Source organism: Thamnophis elegans, chromosome 3 (genome assembly GCF_009769535.1).
Source record: "Thamnophis elegans isolate rThaEle1 chromosome 3, rThaEle1.pri, whole genome shotgun sequence".
In the NCBI taxonomy this organism is placed as follows: Eukaryota; Metazoa; Chordata; class Lepidosauria; order Squamata; family Colubridae; genus Thamnophis; species Thamnophis elegans.
The window spans coordinates 112,953,008-112,973,592 of record NC_045543.1 but is presented as its reverse complement, the minus strand read 5'-3'; the positions used below and the strand labels follow the sequence as shown (position 1 = coordinate 112,973,592).

The window sequence follows — 20,585 nt, the reverse complement described above, 5'->3', positions numbered from 1 at the left end:
TGAAAAGCACATCTAAATGCAGCCATAGTGGGGCAGTAGAAGTAACCCTTATCAATCAGTCCTTATCAGCAATAGGAATAGCTCTTATCGGCTTGTCCTCATTTTTTAATGCATGGAAGAATCGTGTGGGGTTACATGGCATATAGCTATAATAAACAACTACATAAGGTTGACCAGATTTTTCATTAAAAACCACAAAGACTGACAAATGACAGAACCCAGGTTTCTGGCCTAAAAAAGGAAACCTGGGGCTAAAAAGAGAAAGCAAACAAAACAGGATAGAACACCATATTTTGTGTTAAACTGTGATTCCACTCAGTTACACGTCACATCAAATAACAGCAAGCAAGAACAGGATTGTTTTTAAAAAAAATGTTATTTATTATTTGAAGGAAGCTAGATCATCCAGGAGAACTTCAATGCAATGAAGAAAGAGGACACACATTGCAAGATGGACAATGTACAAACCTTTTCCTTTGCTCATTGCTTGGATCCTATCGTAAACACCAATATAGCTTCGCCCCTCAGTGAGGAATTCAGGACACAGCTTGCCCAATTTGGATACAGTCCTCCCACAGACTTAGAAAACTTCAAAAGCTCTCTGGAAGGGGGATCTCGTAAACGTAAAAGTATGCCAACAAAAGTGTCTTCCACTGCCCCTCCAGGAGATCCCACATCTCAATTGGAGAAACCGGAAGAAAATGTTGATGGAGGTTCTCCCAGCCCCCCTTCAATATTTCAGCACGAATCCACACAGCCAAAGTACAATGGTCACATGATCGACCTCTGCAACCTTGGCTATCACTTTTATAGGACTCTGGAACATTTTGGGACACAGCCTATCAAAGAAGAACCAATGAAGCCCCAGGTTCTATGGCCTGGCCCCACCACTTTTCTGCAGGCTCCCTATTCATACTATCCCAAAATTCATCCTACTCTAATGTTTCCTTTTATGATTCCCCCAGATTTGCATTTTAGAAATCCTTTCCCATTGAAAAGGCCCCCAGAGCCTCCCTTTAAAAGGGTTGAGTTAAATGAGCAAGCTGAAAAGAAGCAAAAGGTGGAAAGAGTAGACGTCAACATTCAGATCGATGACAGCTATTACATTGACGTAGGAGGGGAGCAGAAACGCTGGCAGTGCCCCATGTGTGACAAGTCTTACACATCCAAATACAACTTGGTCACCCACATCTTGGGGCACAGTGGCATCAAGCCCCATGCTTGCTCTCGGTGTGGCAAGCTTTTCAAGCAGCTGAGTCATCTGCATACCCATATGCTGACTCATCAAGGCACTCGACCCCATAAGTGCCAAGTGTGTCACAAGGCCTTCACCCAAACTAGCCACCTGAAGAGACACATGATGCAGCACAGTGACGTCAAACCTTACAGCTGCAGGATTTGTGGAAGGGGTTTTGCCTACCCCAGTGAGTTGAAAGCTCATGAATCCAAGCATGAGAGTGGCAGAGAAAATATCTGCATTGAGTGCGGCCTTGACTTCCCGACTTTATCTCAGCTGAAGAGGCACCTAACCACCCACCGAGGTCCTGTTCAATACACTTGTACCGAGTGTGACAAGATATTCCAGTATCCAAGTCAGCTGCAGAATCATATGATGAAGCACAAGGATATTCGCCCTTATATTTGCACTGAATGTGGCATGGAATTTGTGCAGCCACATCACCTGAAGCAGCATGCCTTAACTCACAAGGTAAGCTAATGCCAGGGATTCTCCAATAGTTGTGCTGGAGGGGAGGGGACAACACTTTTTTAAGGACCTGCTAAAATGCAAATATTTTTAAGCACTTCTAAACTGAAAGTAACAGAGAAGTCACTTCCAGATTACCACCATGTTTACTTCTCCCTAACCTCAGAAACACTTTCAGTCTCAGTAGCAATGATCCTCACTGCAACCAATCTTGAAATTTCAAGAACAGCATACTTGTGGCTGCTGTCCAATAGATGTCTACAAATTGACATCTGGACAATTTCACCCTCTGTCCTTATATGCCAGTCTGCTTATTTGACATTTTTTTTTGAAACACCTGACTGTGCTTTTAATTGTATCATAAAAGAGAAGCCATCTAAACTCAATTAAAACCCAAAACAAAACACAGCACAGCATCACAGCAGCAAGCCCGCTATGGGAAAGGAAGAGAGTGAAGGAACGCTACGGTAGATAAAATAAGAGTTCCCTTAAAGGGAAAACAACTGAACCCAAACCCCAAGGTTTGCAAAGATAGATTCCTTTTCCACTGTGGTTGAGCCAAAGTGAATATTCTCAGCTGCCCAACAGAGGAGATGATCTTGATGACAAGCACAGCCAATTCAGGTTTGGCATAGGTACCACATGTGGAAGACACTTGAGGCTCCAACTTTGCCCACATATCTGGTAGAAAGCTTCACAGAAGCCAAAAGATCTGAGCATGTCCCATTAGATCCAGCAGATAGGACATGCTTTGCAAGTTCCATCTGCAAAAGAATGAGTTCAAGACAAGTTGTGCCTTGGCCACGAAAACCAGCTGTGTGGGGTTTTGTGCAGAAAAAAATATAGAAAGAGAATGTATTGCATATGTTTGCTCCCTTGAGTTATTTTTAAAAATAATAAAGATGGGATATAAATCAATACAAAAATAACATAAAATAATAAAGGACCTACTTTGATAGGTGCCAGAGAGTGGACCTCCTCTGCCTTGATACCCACTTTATATAACATTCTCCCTCCTGAAGCTAGGTTAGCTCCATTCCCATTAGTGTTCAGAAAATCCATCAAGACCTAGTTTTTTCTAGGGAGGGAGAGAGAGGGAGAGAGAGGGGGGGAGAGAGAAAAAACTTAAAACTTATAGCCATGACCACCGGAAGTGAATACTATCCATTTGGATAGTATTTCCTATTGGTGATCCTGTGAATTAAAACAATAATTATTGAGAGAATCAGGCAGTAGGATACGATAACATTCCAAATATGTTCTGTAATAATTGAATTAAAATAAATATTCATTATAGAAACAGGTAATTGTGAGTGATAATTAAATTGCTTCTTTTTTTGGTTTATAGAATAATTTTAAAGTAGAATTGATGGAAAGCTTAGGGACAATAATACTATAATTCTCATTAGTCAGTATTATTTTCTAACTATAGTTATGAGTTTTTGAGCCAAGGTAAAAAGTTTATTTCTTTATATTGTACTTTTGCAACAACAACAATAACAACAACAAACCAAAACGAGCAGAACTTGGGCTATTTTAGCACAAAGATTTGTGACATTTGTCAATACTGTGGGACGTTTTATATTTTATTCCTAACACTGTTTCCATTTCCCCTTAAACATTAGTAGAATCTATGTTACTCCACTGAATAATTGACAGTCAAGCTGAAACTAAGTTAATCAAGTAAAAATAGCAAATGGGGAAAAAACATTTCCTCAGATTTTCTTAAACTGCCAAATAACTATCCAGACCTAGTCCACATATCAAAGGAGAAAGTCTGTAAATACAGAGTTAATTAAAATGGTCTCCCAGAGGAACTGCATGTTTCCAAAAATAAACATCATAGATGACATGTACCTAGCCACACCCACACCCATCAAGTGTCACCGTTAGGCAAACCTCTTTGCTTTTAGAAATAAATAATTCTCTTACCTCACAGTTTTCTGGAGTTCATTTTTATTTATTCTTGTGCAACTCTGGCTCAAGTTGGAGCTCGAAATTATTTTTCTGAGAATACGCTACTTATTTATTTAATAAGTTTATTTTTCAGAAACTAAAAAACCAGCCAGCATAATAGATAGCAGTCTTATCTGATCTGCCATCCATAGTTTATTTTATTTATTTATTTCATCAAGAATGGATTAGATATCAGATATAAGTGTAAACATGATTATGAATACATGAAATGAATACGAATACAAGGGAATATAAGTTCTGTAGTTCCGATTTGTTCTGATACAAGGGAAATCAGGTTCTGATTTCAAATTAAGGCTGGGAAGCACTTTGGATACATTTCCAAAATAATGCTTGGTACACAGACACCAAATGCTACCACCAGAACTAGAAACATGTTAATAAGAAGTCATGAAAAAGAAGTAACATCTTGATATATGTAACGGGTGAATTATTAAAAAGTTTGAATTAGCATATCATTGGTTGGAGTCAACATATTTCTTAGTTTTTTTCCCCACCAGACATTATTATTGCAGACTAAAGGGCAATCATGATCACAGAACTGAAATAAAAAGCAACCCTAGTAAAAACCAAGATCAAATTTAAAATAGAAAAATTTTCGGGGTTAGGAATCATCACTTACTTCATTCTTATGTTTTTCAAGGGTGTGAAAGAGCACAAGTGTGGAATCTGTGGCCGGGAGTTTACGCTACTTGCCAATATGAAAAGACATGTCTTAATTCACACCAATATCAGAGCCTACCAATGTCACCTCTGCTTTAAAAGTTTTGTGCAGAAACAAACTCTCAAAGCCCATATGATTGTCCATTCAGACGTCAAACCTTTCAAGTGTAAGGTGAGTATTTTTTTTACCTAGGTACATAATCAAATGAACAAAAAGGTACCAAAATGTTTTTTTTTAAGTCACTGGTGGAGAAGACCTGAGACATTCATTATAAGTTGCATGATAAACAGCAAAAACAACTTGTCATAAATATTATTATGTATGTGGCTAGCTGACATTTGCACTAATACAGATATGTAAATATCAATATTATTGAATTCAGAGCACATAGATGATTTAATAAGACCTCAAAATAGCCCTTTTCATACATCATCATACAAACCAGTATGATTCACTTTCATGATGCCCCACATCTGCTTTCCTATGCTTGCTGGTAAGTTTGACTCTTAAAAGGAAGGAGATAAATTCATGTTTAAGAAAATTAGAATGAAGACAGTTTGTTGAGCTGTACCACACAGCATTTGTTTCCAATAACTCTCACCATGCTTTAAATCAGGGGTCTCCAACCTTGGCAACTTTAAGCCTGGCTGGGGAATTCTGGGAGTTGAAGTTTGCCAGGCTTAAAGTTGCCAAGGTTGGAGACCTCTGATTTAAATCTAACCAATAAGTCCTCCACTTTGGTGTGAATTTGTAGTTTACAGGAACTACTGTACTTTCAACCAACCATTGTTCAGAGAAAGCTAGCCAATACCAGAACACTAAAAAGACTAGCCAGTCATTGTTCACTTGCTGTCCATGCCTGAGCATCCTCCCTTCCCAGCACTCCAATAATCAACAACAGCCCCTCACTCACTCTTTAAAAAAATATTTGTTTGGTATATAATGGTGCTATTATTCTAGCAAGGCCTGAAAAATGCTTTGTCCAAGAAACTCCTGATTATGGATCAAGCAGCAAAGCTACATTTGAAATCCCAATGGTGTTTTTTCAAGAGGCAACTGGACTTTCCAGTTTTTCTTTGAAGATGGTTCAAGAAGGTTGGATGAGAAGTGAAACATCTTCAGAGAAAGATCAGAAAGTCCAGTTGCCTCTTGAAAAAGCACCTTTGGATCAACCATGACCTGGATGACTGAGAATCTCCATAGACATTTAGCGATACACTGCATTTGAAATCTTTTCCCAAAATGGATTTACTAAAACAGGATAAGTGTCACCTGTAGATGACATTAAAAAAAAGCTTCCCCCCCCCAGCACTGTGGAAATAGACCTAGGATATTACAGCAGATCATTGTTAATTTGCTATTAACATTGTGTGACAGGATAGAGATCTATAAAGCAACGGAAGCAGGAGAAAGTCAGTGCATTGCTTCTCAACCTTAGCAACTATAAGACTTCAACTTCCAGAATTCCCCATCCAACATGGGAGTTCATTCTTCATTATTAGAAAAGAGACATTAATGAATCTTAAGCTAACATATTTATGAACTTTCTTCCTTATCATCTGGTGTGAGTGATCTCTAAGTATTTAAAAGAAGTATTTAAAAGAAACAAACCTGAGCAATTTCTCATATCAAAAGGTTGGGAGCAGAAGCTGAACTACTATTTTACTAATAACAAAAGAAGTACTTATACTAGACCAGGATAATCCACTTGTTGTGTTTGTCATTCAGTGCCAATCCACAGCTAAGGGTAAACAAAACAAGCAGTGGTTTCTTTGGGGCATTTGAGGGAGTTGCAAACAGCTGCCATACATAATTTGCCAGGTAAAGCCCCACTCCTATTCTGGACTGTGGCATGACATTCAAATCTACAATACAAGAAACGGGGCTTGGATGGTTTAAAAGGGATCAAGATTAGGCAGCAAGAATATAGAGTCCGCGCTTTTGCGGATGATTTGGTCATAATATTGGAACAACCGCAGGAATCTAGTATGGTTTTAATGAATATGATTAATCAATATGGTCAAGTGTCGGGCTTTAAAATAAACTTAGGAAAAACCAAAATATTAGCTATAAATATGAATATTAAACAAAAGGAAGAATTAGGAGTGATGCTAGGATGTGAGGTAGTTAAAAAAGTCAAATATCTTGGAGTTAACATTTTAACTTCAAATGGGAAATTATATAAGCATAATTATGAACCACTTTGGCATAGCATACAGACAGAGATGAAAAAATGGGAGAAATTACAGTTATCTTTGCTGGGTAGGATAGCGGCAGTGAAAATGAACATTTTACCAAAATTTTTATTTCTCTTCCAAATGTTACCTATACTTAAAAAAGATGCGAACTTTTTAGAATGGCAGAAGGGTATCAACAAATTTGTGTGGGCAGGAAAGAAGCCGAGGGTAAAGATGAAAATAATGCAAGATGTACGTGAGAGAGGAGGATTGAAACTACCTAATTTAAAAATATATTATGATGCAGTGGTATTATCTGTAATTAGTGATTGGATTCACTTAACCAATGATAGAATATTGAACATTGAGGGACACGATCTGGTATTTGGTTGGCATGCTTACCTGTTATTCAACAAAAAATTGGATAAGAACTTTAAAAGTCATATTTTAAGAAATGCTTTATTGCGGGTCTGGAAGAAATACCAATATAAATTAAATGACAAGATACCCATGTGGGCAATTCCTAGACACGCAATTGAAAATATGAATACAGCACAAAAACAGGACAGAATTACCTACAGACAGCTTCTTACCTCGGAAAGGGGGGTATTACAATTAAAATCTTTAGAGGTATTAAAAGAGGAGAAGGTAGTTCAAACATGGTTCCAGTATGGGCAATTACAGGCTAGGTGGAAAATAGATCAAAAAATTGGTTTTATTCAAGTTGAGGATAATCTGTTTAAACAAATAAGAGATCAAAGCTTAATGCATATAAAGAGGATATATAATGTATTAATACAGATGGATTCGGAAACAGAATTAGTTAAAGATTGTATGATAAAATGGGCTCAAAATATTGAGGAACCAATAATGTTGGATACATGGGAAAGAATCTGGGTAAGAAATGTGAAATTTACACAAGCTCAAAATCTGAGAGAAAATTTTTACAAGATGTTCTATAGATGGCATTTAGATCCTAAAAAGTTGGCTTCTATGTATCCGAATGTACAGCCTAAATGTTGGAGGTGTGGTTCTCTCGATGCTACATATTATCATATATGGTGGACCTGCCAAAAGGTTAAAGCATTTTGGATAAAAATATGGTGGGTCATGCAAAATGTTTTTAAAAGAAGGATAAAGTTTAGTCCTCAGTTATTTTTACTAGGTATATGTACTGACTTTACAGTGGTAGAGACCAATTTGATTCTGCACCTGATAACTGCAGCAAGACTGTTGGTGGCGCAATATTGGAAGAAGGAAGACTTGCCTACAATTCAAGAATGGACATTGAAAGTAACAAACTTAGCTGAAATGGCTAAAATATCGGCATATCTCAAAGATCATTCAAATGAGAGATATAAACGAGACTGGAAAAAATGGATTGACTATATACAAAATAAATATGGGACTAAGAAATTCCAGTTAGCCTATGCTTAAGATCAGAAATGATTTAAACTGTTAAAAGTCAGTTCAGTAAGAAGAAGCTAAGGTCAATCTAGAATGTCATTAATTTCTTTATTTCTTTTTTCTCAATAGATTTTAGACTGTGTTAGTTAAAAATCCATACCGTGTACGGGTTCTGGGAAGTCGGGGGGGGGAAGGAGGAGGGGGGGTGGGGGGGGTGGAGGGAGGGGTACACACAACAAAAAAAATTGTACTTCAATGTCTTAATGATTGACAAATGATGACATATTTGTGTTTTTTTTTAAAGAAAAATAAAAAAGTTCTGTTAAAAAAAAAAAAAAGAAATGAAACCTACAAAGACATGTGCCTATACACAGTTGTTGTGGCCCAGCAGAATCTGGTTGAGCTGCTGATGGACTCGGATAGCGAGGAACCATTTGAGTCTGCCCTGGAAGATGTGGAGGACCCTGGGCAGGGTTTAGACTCAGAGAGGGACTAGAGAGGCTGGTTGGCCACCAGGAGGCACCTGAGGCATGGAGCAGTGGGGAGGATCAAAGGGAGTTTGTCCCTGATGCTAGATTGAGAAGGGCTGAGAAACGGAAGCAGCAACTCCGTAGGCAGACTCACAAAAGATGATTAAGCACAGGTGGTTGTTGATTGGCCCCTCCCAAGAGCGATTATAGGTGAGGCGTTGGGAGGGGACATTTGCAGGAAACAACCGTTCGAGTTAGTAGTTAAGAAAATCTATCTGTGTATTCTAGCTGTGTATGTTCATTTGAACTATCTGCGTTGCTTCGTTTGAACTATCTGGGTTTGCTGCAGAGCTACTCTATTGAACGTGAGTTGCCTGGGCTCTCAGCCAAAGGATTCGTTATCTCAGTAATTGAACAGTGGCAAACAGCCAAGCCTGTGTTCTGGTTTATTCACAGGCCGGAGGGGTCAGAACACACGGTTATACTATTAATTTGATTTTCCAAAAAATATTCACTTCTGGAATACATAGGCAAAGAGAAAGATTATATACTACTTAGCATGATCAATAGATAATGTTAATCTGTTATGTAGGTGATAATTCAATTTTTTCCCACTTTTCTGGAGATGAAGTGGACTCACGAAATAGAGCCATAGTTTCATTGTGTCATTCTTTGACTCTCCTGTTGCTGCACTAAATCTTTCTCCACTCTTCTGCAGTGTTGGGTTTGCTGTTCCCAGAATTCTAAGTGTTTAAGGCCCTATTTGCTAGGTATTCTGGGAGCTACATTAATAATATATTAATTAAATATCAAATAGGAGAAGACAGACTGAAATGAGAAAGCATTAAAACTTGAATGTAGACTTTGTCTTTGAATTTGGTTTTATTCTTCATCTTGAGATTGCATTTCATAGCACTTAGTGTAATTGCTAGTCTGCTGATGATAAATGTATCTGACATTTGTATTGCACATTTCATTCCAAAGGGAGGTCAAGGATATTTAACAATTTGATATACTGGCTAAACACATGAATCAGTCTGTGCATGTTGCCTTTTTTATCAATACAAAATATCAATTATGCCTATACCTAAAGACAGAAAATATATTAGCAACACTAGAGGACACAATGTCACATTTTAAGTAGGATAATATTAATTGAATTCCAGCATAACTCGCACAACCGTGTCAAAATGACTCTATTGCAAATGCCATTAGGTTTTCAAGGAAATAGCTGAATCTTCTGGCAAGCTGCAGAACTTTCCCTGTCTTCATCTTTCATCATCAGCACCCTCTTGGATGGCAGCTGTTTTTTTATTTTGTTTATTTATTTTAGTTTGTCAAACATGTAAAAGATAACAGGTATAAGTATAAACATAAATATGAACACAGTAAATGTGTACGAATAAATGGAGACCGTAGGACAGGGATGGTAGGCACGCTGGTGCGTTTATGGACGTCCCTTACAGATCTCTTAGGAGTGGGGTGAGGTCAGGGGTGGGTTCCTGCCAGTTCTAACCTCTTCTATAGAACCTCTTCTACAGCGCCGTTTAGAACCAGTTCTAGCTCCCTCTCCCCGCCCGTCCGCACATCATCAAGATGAAGAGCGAGAGGAGGAATTCTGGGAGTTGAAGTCCACAAGTCTTAAAGCTGTCAAGTTTGAACACCCCTGGGTTTTTTTTTCTAAAGGGTTAGGGGTATAATGGTCTTGTAACTTGACAGTTTTAAGACTTGCACACTTCAATGCCAGAGTTCCTGAGCCAACATTTTGGTTGCTAAACAAGAGCGTTGCTAAGTGAGTTTTACCACAGTTTACAAGTTGGCCATGCCCACCCAGTCACATGACTGCCAAGCCACTCCCACCCTGTCACATGTCTGGCACGCCATTCCCAAAAAGCAGGCCATACTTACGGAAGAGATTCTAAAAATTTTTGAAACCCACCACTGGATGAGGTCAACAGTAGACAGTAAAAGATTGAAGCTGTAAGGGTTTGGGGATGTAACAACAGAGTCAGGTAGTGCATTCCAGGCATTAACCACTCGGTTGCTGAAGTCATATTTTCTGCAATCGAATTTGGAGCGGTTTACCTTGAGTTTGTATCTATTGTTTGCTCATGTATTATTGTGGTTGAAGCTGAAGTAGTCATTTTTCTAAAGTAACTTTTAACGTAAATTTTAAAGTAAAAAAAAGTATTTTTTTCTAAAGTAGTCATGTTTCCAAAGACCTCCAGTGCCACTTAATCTCCTGTTTATTGAATGAGGTAAAAAAAAAAACCTTTTACCTCAACTGTGAGTTCAGGTTAGGATTGCTTTACTCCCCCTTTTTTTTTGCCCTCGTAGCCATGTGCCCAGGATGAGCACGTGGCTGTAAGAAGAAATAAATATGAACTGTTACTAGGGCATTGGTGACACACTTTGATCATTTCTCTCCTTCAGGAAAAGGGGAAATACATTGCAGGAATGGAATTCTCATTAGGCTTTTGTGAACAGGCCAGACTCTGCTCCTTTGGCTCCAAAGCCAACACTATTTCAATGCCATCCTGAGGTGCAACAATCATCTCATTGCTTCATTTTTGGCTTCTCCTCAGTCTGGTCTGTTGACAGGAGGCCTCTGATTTTCTCCTGGAGGTCCTGGAATTGCTTTTTGGGTGAGACTTTTTCAACTGGACTTGCTTTGGGAGGCCCCAGAATTGAAGCAAAGAAGAGCAAAGCAGAACAAAGCAAACTTTAGTGGAGTTTTTTAGCATGGTATCTTTGACAGGTATATTTAATTCAAAACAATGGGCTGTTTTGAGCAGCAGAGTGGGCTGACACACAAAAAAATGATGGAAGATAGATGAAGATTTAATAGTGCAAATACTGCAATTATATATTTGTGTCATTGATGGGATTATCATCATGAATGCATCATTTGCCCCTCATCCTAATTGATGCTCTAAAAACATCCATTGCTTGTAGTCCTGTCAAAACGAATCACTTTTTCAGTTTTTCATAGGGATTCAAGCAATAGAATGAATTCCACTTATCATATGTTACCACCTTCATAAGAGAATGGCTACAAGGTTGGGGAGAAGTGCTTGCTCACCTCAAAAAATAAGCAGGACCAAGGCAAAACCTAAAATTCATATGCAAATTAAATTAATTAAACACACAGGATTGATCTTCTTGTACCTAATCAATTCCACCTTCCAGGATATTAAACATTGTACCATAAATTGGGAAAATAATAGTCCTACTGTATTCTGCAGTGATCAGGTTCTTTGAGTATTATATCCAGGGGTGGGCATCAAAGCTAAGAAATGTTCAGGCATACTAGAGGAGGTGCAAAGAAAGGCCATGAAGAGGGTTAAGGACAGAAGCAAAATTATGCAGGGAGCCATTGGGATAGAATGATAAAACACCATTCCCCCCCCCCAAACACCATGCAGCCATGATGGAGAACCTATGGCATGCAGAGCCCTCTTTGCCGGCATGGCAGCCATTGCCCCAGCCCAGCTGCACTGCGCATGTGCGTGCACCTCCCGCTGGCCAGTTGGTTTTCGGGTCTCTGCCATACATGCGGAGAGCTGCCTGCATGGGAGGTGCTCACATTGCATTTTGGGACCTTGTGCAGCACCTCTGTGCCCCATTTTGGCTTCCAGGTTGGTGCAGGAAGTCTTCCAGGCCCAAAATGGGACACGAGGGGCACACTCCCCCCCGTGCCCCATTTTGAGCCTTGAAAGCCTCCTGTGCCAACCTGGAAGCCAAAAATGGACCGGGGGGGCAGAGTGCATGCATGTAGGGGCGTGGGTGGGTCGTGTGCATATGCGTGGGGGGCGGGGCATAGATGGGGCAGTCAGGCATGCATGCATAGGGGGTGTCGGGGTGCACACGGGGGGTTGGCATGCAATGACAGAAAGGTTAGCCATCCCTGCCATATGGTGTCAGAGGTAATCCATGGTGTGTTTGCTATTATCCTGAAATGGGATAATGGTTTTAATTACAGGGGGGCAAATTTAATCTGAATGTGACAGAAAAAAATACTAATAATGAAAAGAAGAGAATGGTGGGTTTTCCTTTCCTGGAGTTGTTCACGGAAAGGCTAAACAACTGTCTTTAGAGATGTTTTAAACCAGATTCCCATATTGAAATGAGAACCAAAGTCCTATCTAAAGTCCTAAATGCCCTTTTCTAAGGCTTTGATTCTATGATAATCACTTGTACCATGGAGGAACTTTAGAAAGTCATATGAAACTCTGATGTTTGCCTTTGAAGCAGACAGTTGGGAAACAGAAAGCACAAGATATACTGCAACTGTAGTTTACTATATTGATAAATGCTATAATAGCAGAATTTTCAAAGCTTGATAGCATTTATCCTTCCTTCTTACACTAAACGAGGTCAGTCGTGAGTTTATTCCTTGCAATTTTCTGTTTTCTTGTCTAATTTCATGTTTTGTTACCTACTTTTTTGAGGACATTTCTGTTCTCTACTACACATGAAACCACAAGTAATGACTTAACTATAGAAAAGTTAAGTATAGAAAAACCAGAAAATAATCAGCCTTTTGAATATATCTATATTGCACCAATTAACTTTGTCAAATGATTAAGAAGGATGGGGGCTTATGCAGAGATAAAATGGATATCCAGTGGGGGGCAATTTCTGAGGCTCCAAAAACCTTGCGCAGTCCATTCCTAATGCCTACCTGGAATCTACCTGGCTGTGCACTTCAAGCAATTCCGGGCAGCTGGGCATAACCACTGCAGCTGTTCCACAGCAGTTTAAAGCAATCCTATGACAGAAATATTTGTAATGACTTTTAATTGGAGAAGGATCTAGATAGCCAACACTGCTGTTGGCATCAAAGTTATCCCTCTGGAACGAACTCCCCATGGAGATTCGAACCCTCACCACTCTCCAGGCCTTCCGCAAAGCCCTTAAAACCTGGCTGTTCCGACAGGCCTGGGGCTAAAGAACTGCTGCCCCCGTCTCGAATTGGTATGACTGTTGTGTTTTAATTTTGCATTGTTTTTATGTCGTTTTAAATTCTGTTTGTATCCCCTTTCCTGTTGAGCTGTGAGCCGCCCTGAGTCCCCTTCGGGGGAAAAGGGCGGCATATAAATAAAATCAACATTAACATTAACATTAACATTAACATTGTTAGCAAACTCACCATGGTCTACTGGTATGAGAAGATGCATACTATATCAATATCAACTCTTGTCTAGAACATCCTCAACCCTGGATTGGGACTAATGTTTTTAAAAGTATAATTTTATCACTTTAAAAACAATATTCCTTGTATTACTTCTCATGTAAGGTACTTATATCCTTGTGATTCATGCATTGGATAAAGATATCTGTGCAGGAGGGAAGAGGAGCGTGATGGCTCAGTACTTAAGATACTAGTTTTGTTGGCTAGAAAGTTAACAGTCCAGATTTGAGACCTGAGCACCGTGTGACGGGGCAAGTTCCCATTATGCACCACTTCCTGCCCACCTAGCAGTTTGAAGGCATATGCATATGCAAGTAGATAAATAGGTACCACTTCGTTAAGAAGGTAACAGTGCTCCGTGTGTTTTGACATATACTCATGCTAGTCACATGACCATGGAAGGGTCTTTGGACAAACCTGGCTCCCTGGGCTAAAAAATGGAGATGAACACCACCCCCTAGAGTCAAACATAACTGGACTTTTACCTTTTTGAGGGAGGGGGAAAAAAGCATAGAATCAACCATCTGATCTTTGTTGCACTGAATGGTCAGATCAGTGGTCCCAAACTTGGCAACTTAAAGACTTGTGGACATCAACTCCAAGAATTCTCCAGCCAGCTACATGGACTTCAACTCCCAGCTATGCTGGCTGGAGAATTCTGGGAATTGAAGTCCACAAATCTTAAAGTTGCCAAGTTTGGGGACCTCTGGGTCAGATGGAGACAAAACTAAGATAGTCAATAGAGAGAAGGAAATCCCATGGACTGATTTTAAACCTTGAGAGTTTTGTTCCTGAAGAGTTTCAACAGGCAGAAACTGGCCACTTGGAGAAGGGGATCGGCCTGCTTTCAAGAACCCCTGGAGAATTGGCGCTGTTTGGCTGGCCTTCAGCAAGTTCAGGCAGTGACCAGATAGCCGCTTTTTGGCACCATGCTCCTCCTGAACAGAAGGAAGGATATCGCTGTATGAGTGGCTTGCTTAACAATGGCTTGCATGTCCCCAGGGAATGGCCTGCAAATAGATTTCATCTTGCTTTCTCTTGTACTTTTCGGAGCTTCCTGTTTTCTCACGGCCCTTTTGGACACTTTGCAGTCTTTCTCCCTCTCCCTCTCTCTCTCTCTTGCTTTCAGGAAAGGAACACCCTTCTTCTTAAACTGTCTTTTTAAAAAGAAGAAAGAAAACAAGGGTAAGAGAGCACAGCAGTGGCCTTTCTACCTCTCTGCAGGCTTGGGCTTTCTTGGACTTGTTTCTCAGAGCAAAACAAAACAGCCTGCTTTCCTACAGAGCTGATCACAAAGACCAGATGTGGCCTGAGGGCAGAAGAAAGACTCTGTCGCGAATATTTCCTCATTACTGGGATTTTTTTCCTTCTCCAAGGAGCAGTGCTATCTGCTGGATCTCATACTAATCCAGCCAGAGATTGCAGTGTTTAGCTTACAAATAATTACACAAACTTTCTTTCCAAGTGCACCCATGTAGCTAATGCTTGAATGTACTAAAACAACTGTCCCCCGTCCATGTCAATACACATATTTGTGCACGTGTAACAACCCCTCCCCACCCACAAACACATGTCTTTTGCTGTTGACTCATCTTAACTGTTGTCAAACATTTGAGATTCTTTGTTTGCTAATTTGCAAAAGGATTATAATTCCAGACGTTCAGGCTGATGCTAGAATGAGTCTTTATTCTATAATTGCTAGAGTAATATTTTCTAAAATAGAATGCTGAATTATATTCAGCAATGTCCCTCAAAATGTACTGAACAATCTGGGACAACTTTTATAATAACCATGGGGTTCCATCATAAGCTATTAATTTGTCCAAAATGTGCTTGGGTTAGTTTCAGTTGTAAAGCAAAGTGAAGACTTCATGGTTTAGCAATTAAGAAGGGCCTCAAATGACCTTTAAGAGAATGGTAAATCAGGAAAGCAGCAGAAGATGGTGCCAAATGTTCACAAAGATATATCAAGTTATACCATGAGTGATGTTGCTTGGCACAGCATCTTTTTTTCCTTTCCTCCATTTTAAACAACATTTCATAGCAATAGGACCGATTAGAATGGGTTGTCTATAAAGAATAGAATAGAATAACAGAGTTGGAAGGGACCTTGGAGGTCTTCTAGTCCAACCCCCTGCTTAGGCAGAAACTCTACACCATTTCAGACAAATGGTTATCCATTCTCTTCTTAAAAACTTCCAGTGTTGGAGCATTCACAGCTTCTGGAGGCAAGTCATTCTACTCATTAATTGTTCTAACTGTCAGGAAATTTCTCCTTAGTTCTAGGTTGCTTTTCTCCTTGATTAGTTTCCACCCATTACTTCTTGTTCTACCCTCAGGTGCCTTGGAGAATAGTTTGACTCCCTCTTCTTTGTGCCAATCCCTGAGATATTGAAACACTGCTATCATGTCTCCCCTAGTCCTTCTTTCTATTAAACTAGACATACTCAGTTCCTGCAACCATTCTTCATGTTTTAGTCTTCAGTCCTGCCCTCAGGTGCTTTGGAGAATAGCTTGACTCCCTCTTCTTTGTGGCAGCTCCTGAGATACTGGAACACTGCTATTATATTTAGGATGCCTACAATTACCTAGATATACATTGTTTCATTTTGCAAAATGTGTACCAATATCATAGTTGGCTTTGAATTGTTCTAAAAAGAATTAAAACACTACTGCTAGACTGACAAACTTCTGCTGAACAATTTATCTTCTACAAATTTGTTTAGTAGAAAAGTTACCATATACTTAGGATGGAATAAAACGAGCCTTTAAAATGACATAATTGCTCTTACATGCCAGTGAGTATAGTGCGGTTTCTATTTAAAATATCTCAAAAGTTAGCAAGCAATCAATTCATATAAAATATATAGCCTTTGTGTGAACTACTCTAAGAATATTCCAACAGAAAAAGCCAAAATGCATTTCACTGGTCAACTTTCCTCATTGAGCTAGCCTGCTTTAGTATGATAATAGTTTTTCTCCCTTCCTTTTCTGGCTTCCCAGTAAATCCAAACGTTTGCTAAAGAGTCCATTAAATATTAGCTGGAAAGAAACATGAGCAAATCAAAGATTAAATAGGAAACAGAAACATGCTTGAAGAGGAAATACAGAACTTCCTTTTCATCTGTTTAGTTTTCCTGTAGCATTCCATGCATTTTCCCTTCAACAATAGGAATCCCAATTGTAAACACACACCATCTCCTAGAATGGTTAGCCCCCGACCTGACATATTCAGATATTGCATTCCCATCACACCATCTAGGAATGGCAACTGGGCAGGTTGGAAGAGACAGTCCATTCAACCTTGAAGGAACAACTTCCAAGAAGATAGTTTTAGAACGAGAGCAATCTGAATACAGTTGTATGATTTCTCAAATAGGCCTAAGACAATTCAGTAACTACTCTGCAATAAACTGAGTTTGTCCTTATATTTACTCAGCCAGCCTCCAATATGAATACTTGCCTGCTATATTTATATTTTTAGGCTATAATTTTGTTTCCAGCTGAAAGAATATTCAAAGCCCCCTATTCTATCCATTTTAGTGAGTACAACATTACATTTGAATGAATGAAAGAGAAGCACATACAATTTAGCTATAAAGACATTCCTTTTTCCTTGAAGACTTATCTATTTGTGATGGTTGAGTTTCATTCCTTATAGAATGAAATTAAGTGATCCCCCCATTTTTTTGGGGGGGGGATCTACACCCTATAGTCAGCCCTTAGATTCATATCTCAGACTTCATCTTTTTTGGCCAGGTCAAATATTTCCTAACTGACACATTGTAAAAAAAATACATTGGGGTAATTTCTGTCAAGCCTCTCAGAACCAGAAGCTTCACAGGCAACAATTTCAAGACATATTTTTTGAATAATTCATTTTATTTTCAAAACTAGAAAAGCCTAATCTGACAATTTAGAGAACTGTTCATTTTTTGATTGAGATTAAAAGGAGGCAATAGAAGAAATGTTGCAGATTTATGATTTAGAAAGAGAAACTGCAGAACTGTGGAGAAGTTGACTTGATGTAAACAGGCTACCTCTGAAAAAACAAAACAAAACAAAATCTCTTTGAAAAACAGATGCCTCACTTTGATTCTCATTGGTCTTTTGACAGCTGTGTGGAAAAGAATTTAACCGAATGCATAATTTAATGGGGCACATGCACTTGCATTCTGACAGCAAGCCATTCAAATGCCTCTACTGTCCCAGCAAATTCACCTTGAAGGGGAACCTCACCAGACACATGAAAGTCAAACATGGAGTCATGGAAAGAGGATTTCGTTCTCAAGGTAACTAGGTTTATTTGCATTGCATCCAATAACATAATGACATTATTTTGCATCTAGAAGTTGCTGAATTTCATTTGTGTAGCAGAATCAGAATCATGTCTTTAGTTGAACCAAATTTTTCCAAATAGAAAGAGGCTGTTTGGCAGGGTGTCAAACTCGCATCATCATATTGTCGTCACATGATATATCGCGACTTTACCTCCTTTGCTAAAATGGGGGTGGGCGTGGCAAGCACATCAGAGATGGCTTCCTGCCAGTTCGTCCTGGATCGGGTGAACCGGTAGTGGCAGCAGTCGGGGGCTCTGCCCATCCACACGGACGCTTCTGTGCATGCGCAGAAGCATCGTGCGAGCATGCAAGCATGAGCGAGTGCACGAGCGAACTGGTAGTAAAATACATTGAAACCCACTATTGCAGCATGTGATGCATCTGGCCCTTGGACCACAAGTTTGACACCCCTCAGCTATGTGGCTATGAGGTAGCAAAGTCCAAAGTTGGAAGCAAATTCTATTGGCTGGGTTAGCTCATTATATTTAGCCATAGTTAGCTTTACCACATTTGTTAAATTGATTGACTTCACATACTGCACCGTCATGGTTTACAAATTATAATGAAATTGCTTGATTCACACATTGTGCTAGAACAAAACCTATGAAATTCAGTAAGGCTTAGTGCAGTGGGTTGAATCCAGCAATTGTAACCTGTTGAATCTGATGAAAGATGAGTATAATGTCTTGTCCTTTTGGCTAAGATTGTATTATATCTGAACCAAAAGCAGTTAATGACCTAAAACGTGACTTGCTCTCAATTTTCAGGTGCCCAGGTGATTTTCAGCATTGTTGGAAATCTGTGTGTACAACAAATGCCTCACATTCATGATTATTCGAGCTACAAAGACATTAGTTCTAATGAGAAAAAATAATAATCCTGCTCCATTAAAAATGTTGAACCCTCACTCCTGGCAGTCATAGTTAACATGCTTACTAGGTCTCTTATTGATAATGAATATTGGGAATTGGATAGGTAGTCCTGGATTGACGACCACGATTGAGCCCAAAATTTCTGGTGCTCAATGAGGCAGTTAAGTGAGTTTTGTCTAATTTTATAAACTTTTTTTTGTCATAGTTGCCAAGCGAATCACTGCAGTTGAATAGTTAATAACACAGTTGTAAAGTGAGTCTGGCTTTCCCATTGACTTTGCTTGTCAGAAGGTCACAAAAGATGGGCACATGACCCATGACACTGCAACAGTCATAAATATGAGCCAGTTGCAAGCATCCAAATTTTGATCATATGACCATCATGGGGATGTTGCAAAGGTGAAAAATGGTCATAAGTTACTTTTTTCAGTGCTATTGTAACTTTGAATGATCCCTAAATGAATGGTTGTAAATCAAAGACCACCTGTAATTAACTAACATTTGGAAGGCCAAGTGAATTTTCTAATAATGTTGGTTCCATGAATAATATAATAAAATCAAGTATTATCTAGAATTTCTACAATAGGCCAAACTAAACCAATATTTCTGCTATTAAAAACTATTCAAAATTGCCAAGAATGCCAAGTGAAATTACAAAGAACCCCTTTTTTATCTTCCCTACCATAAATTGCAAAACAATCATGAGACACACATTGAATTATTCTGCACAACACTGTAGATCAGAGTCACTGTAATTACAGAATTGACACGGAATGGTAAATGTATCCATTAATGCATTTGTCTTCTTCAAAAACATCCTAGGTTTTACAAGGGAACAACTGAGACTATCACAAACAGATGCCTCAAGAAGCCTAGAACAGGAAGAACCTTTTGACCTTTCCCAAAAGAATCACAGGCAAGGACTTTCCTTTGATTCTGACAGGGAGACTGCAAAAGACAATTCAAGCCATGATGAAGAAGACAATTGCCACAGGGCAGAGCAGTATTCTCCTCGCATGCATGACAAAGGCAAAAACAGACTACAGGATCCTCCAAGCGAAACTGAAAATGAGGTTAAGGATTTCAGAGAGTCATACTGTGATGGAAAAGAGAAAAAGTTCAAAGACATCACTGAGGACAAACATGAAAACAAAAGGGAGCGAAGCCAGGTAGAGAGAGACTTTGTGAATAACAATGAGGAATATCACTTCGAAAGTAATAGATTCACTCAGTCTCTATCTGACTATTTGTACTTTCAACATAGGAACAAGAGTTTGAAGGAGCTGCTGGAAAGTAAAATGGAGTCACAAGCTGCTTTTCTGGGGATCTAAATGGACATCACTGAACAGATCTCTGGGGAAATGAAGGGTTTTCAGAGTTTTGGGCTAATATGAACAATAAAATTTACCAAGACTGGTAAATGATTGCAAAAATTATAAAAAACAAACAAACCCAAACACCCTAGCAAAAGTAATTTAAAACAAATATTCCTTTGTTCTTTCAGTTCTTCTGTTTTTACACAGTAATATTTTAAAGATTAATTTAATCTGTCATTCTCTTCCTAATACCTTGTCCCAGTATTTGGACCTGGTCTGCATGTTCAACAGAACAAAGTGGAAGAGTCCTGAGGTAGTAAGTATAATAGATGGTATACAAGATAATCTTTTAAAAAAATGTTTCCCTATGTGATAAGTTTTTTCCCCATCACAACTTTTTCCAGTCTGCACGATCCTTATTTTTGTTTGTATATTTATTTTGTTTGCAGGAAGTGAAGCACATGTG

General features: G+C 39.0%; 1 protein-coding gene across 1 annotated transcript; it reads left to right on the top strand.

Annotated features, from left to right (window-relative positions):
- The first annotated feature begins 406 nt into the window (after positions 1–406).
- ZNF366 (zinc finger protein 366) lies at positions 407–20,305 on the top strand. Its single transcript, XM_032214231.1, has 4 exons — positions 407–1,708; positions 4,323–4,514; positions 17,709–17,883; positions 19,626–20,305. The coding sequence occupies exons 1-4, from the start codon at positions 425–427 to the stop codon at positions 20,132–20,134; spliced, it is 2,160 nt and encodes a 719-aa protein (XP_032070122.1). The 5' UTR covers positions 407–424; the 3' UTR covers positions 20,135–20,305.
- The last annotated feature ends 280 nt before the right edge of the window (positions 20,306–20,585 follow it).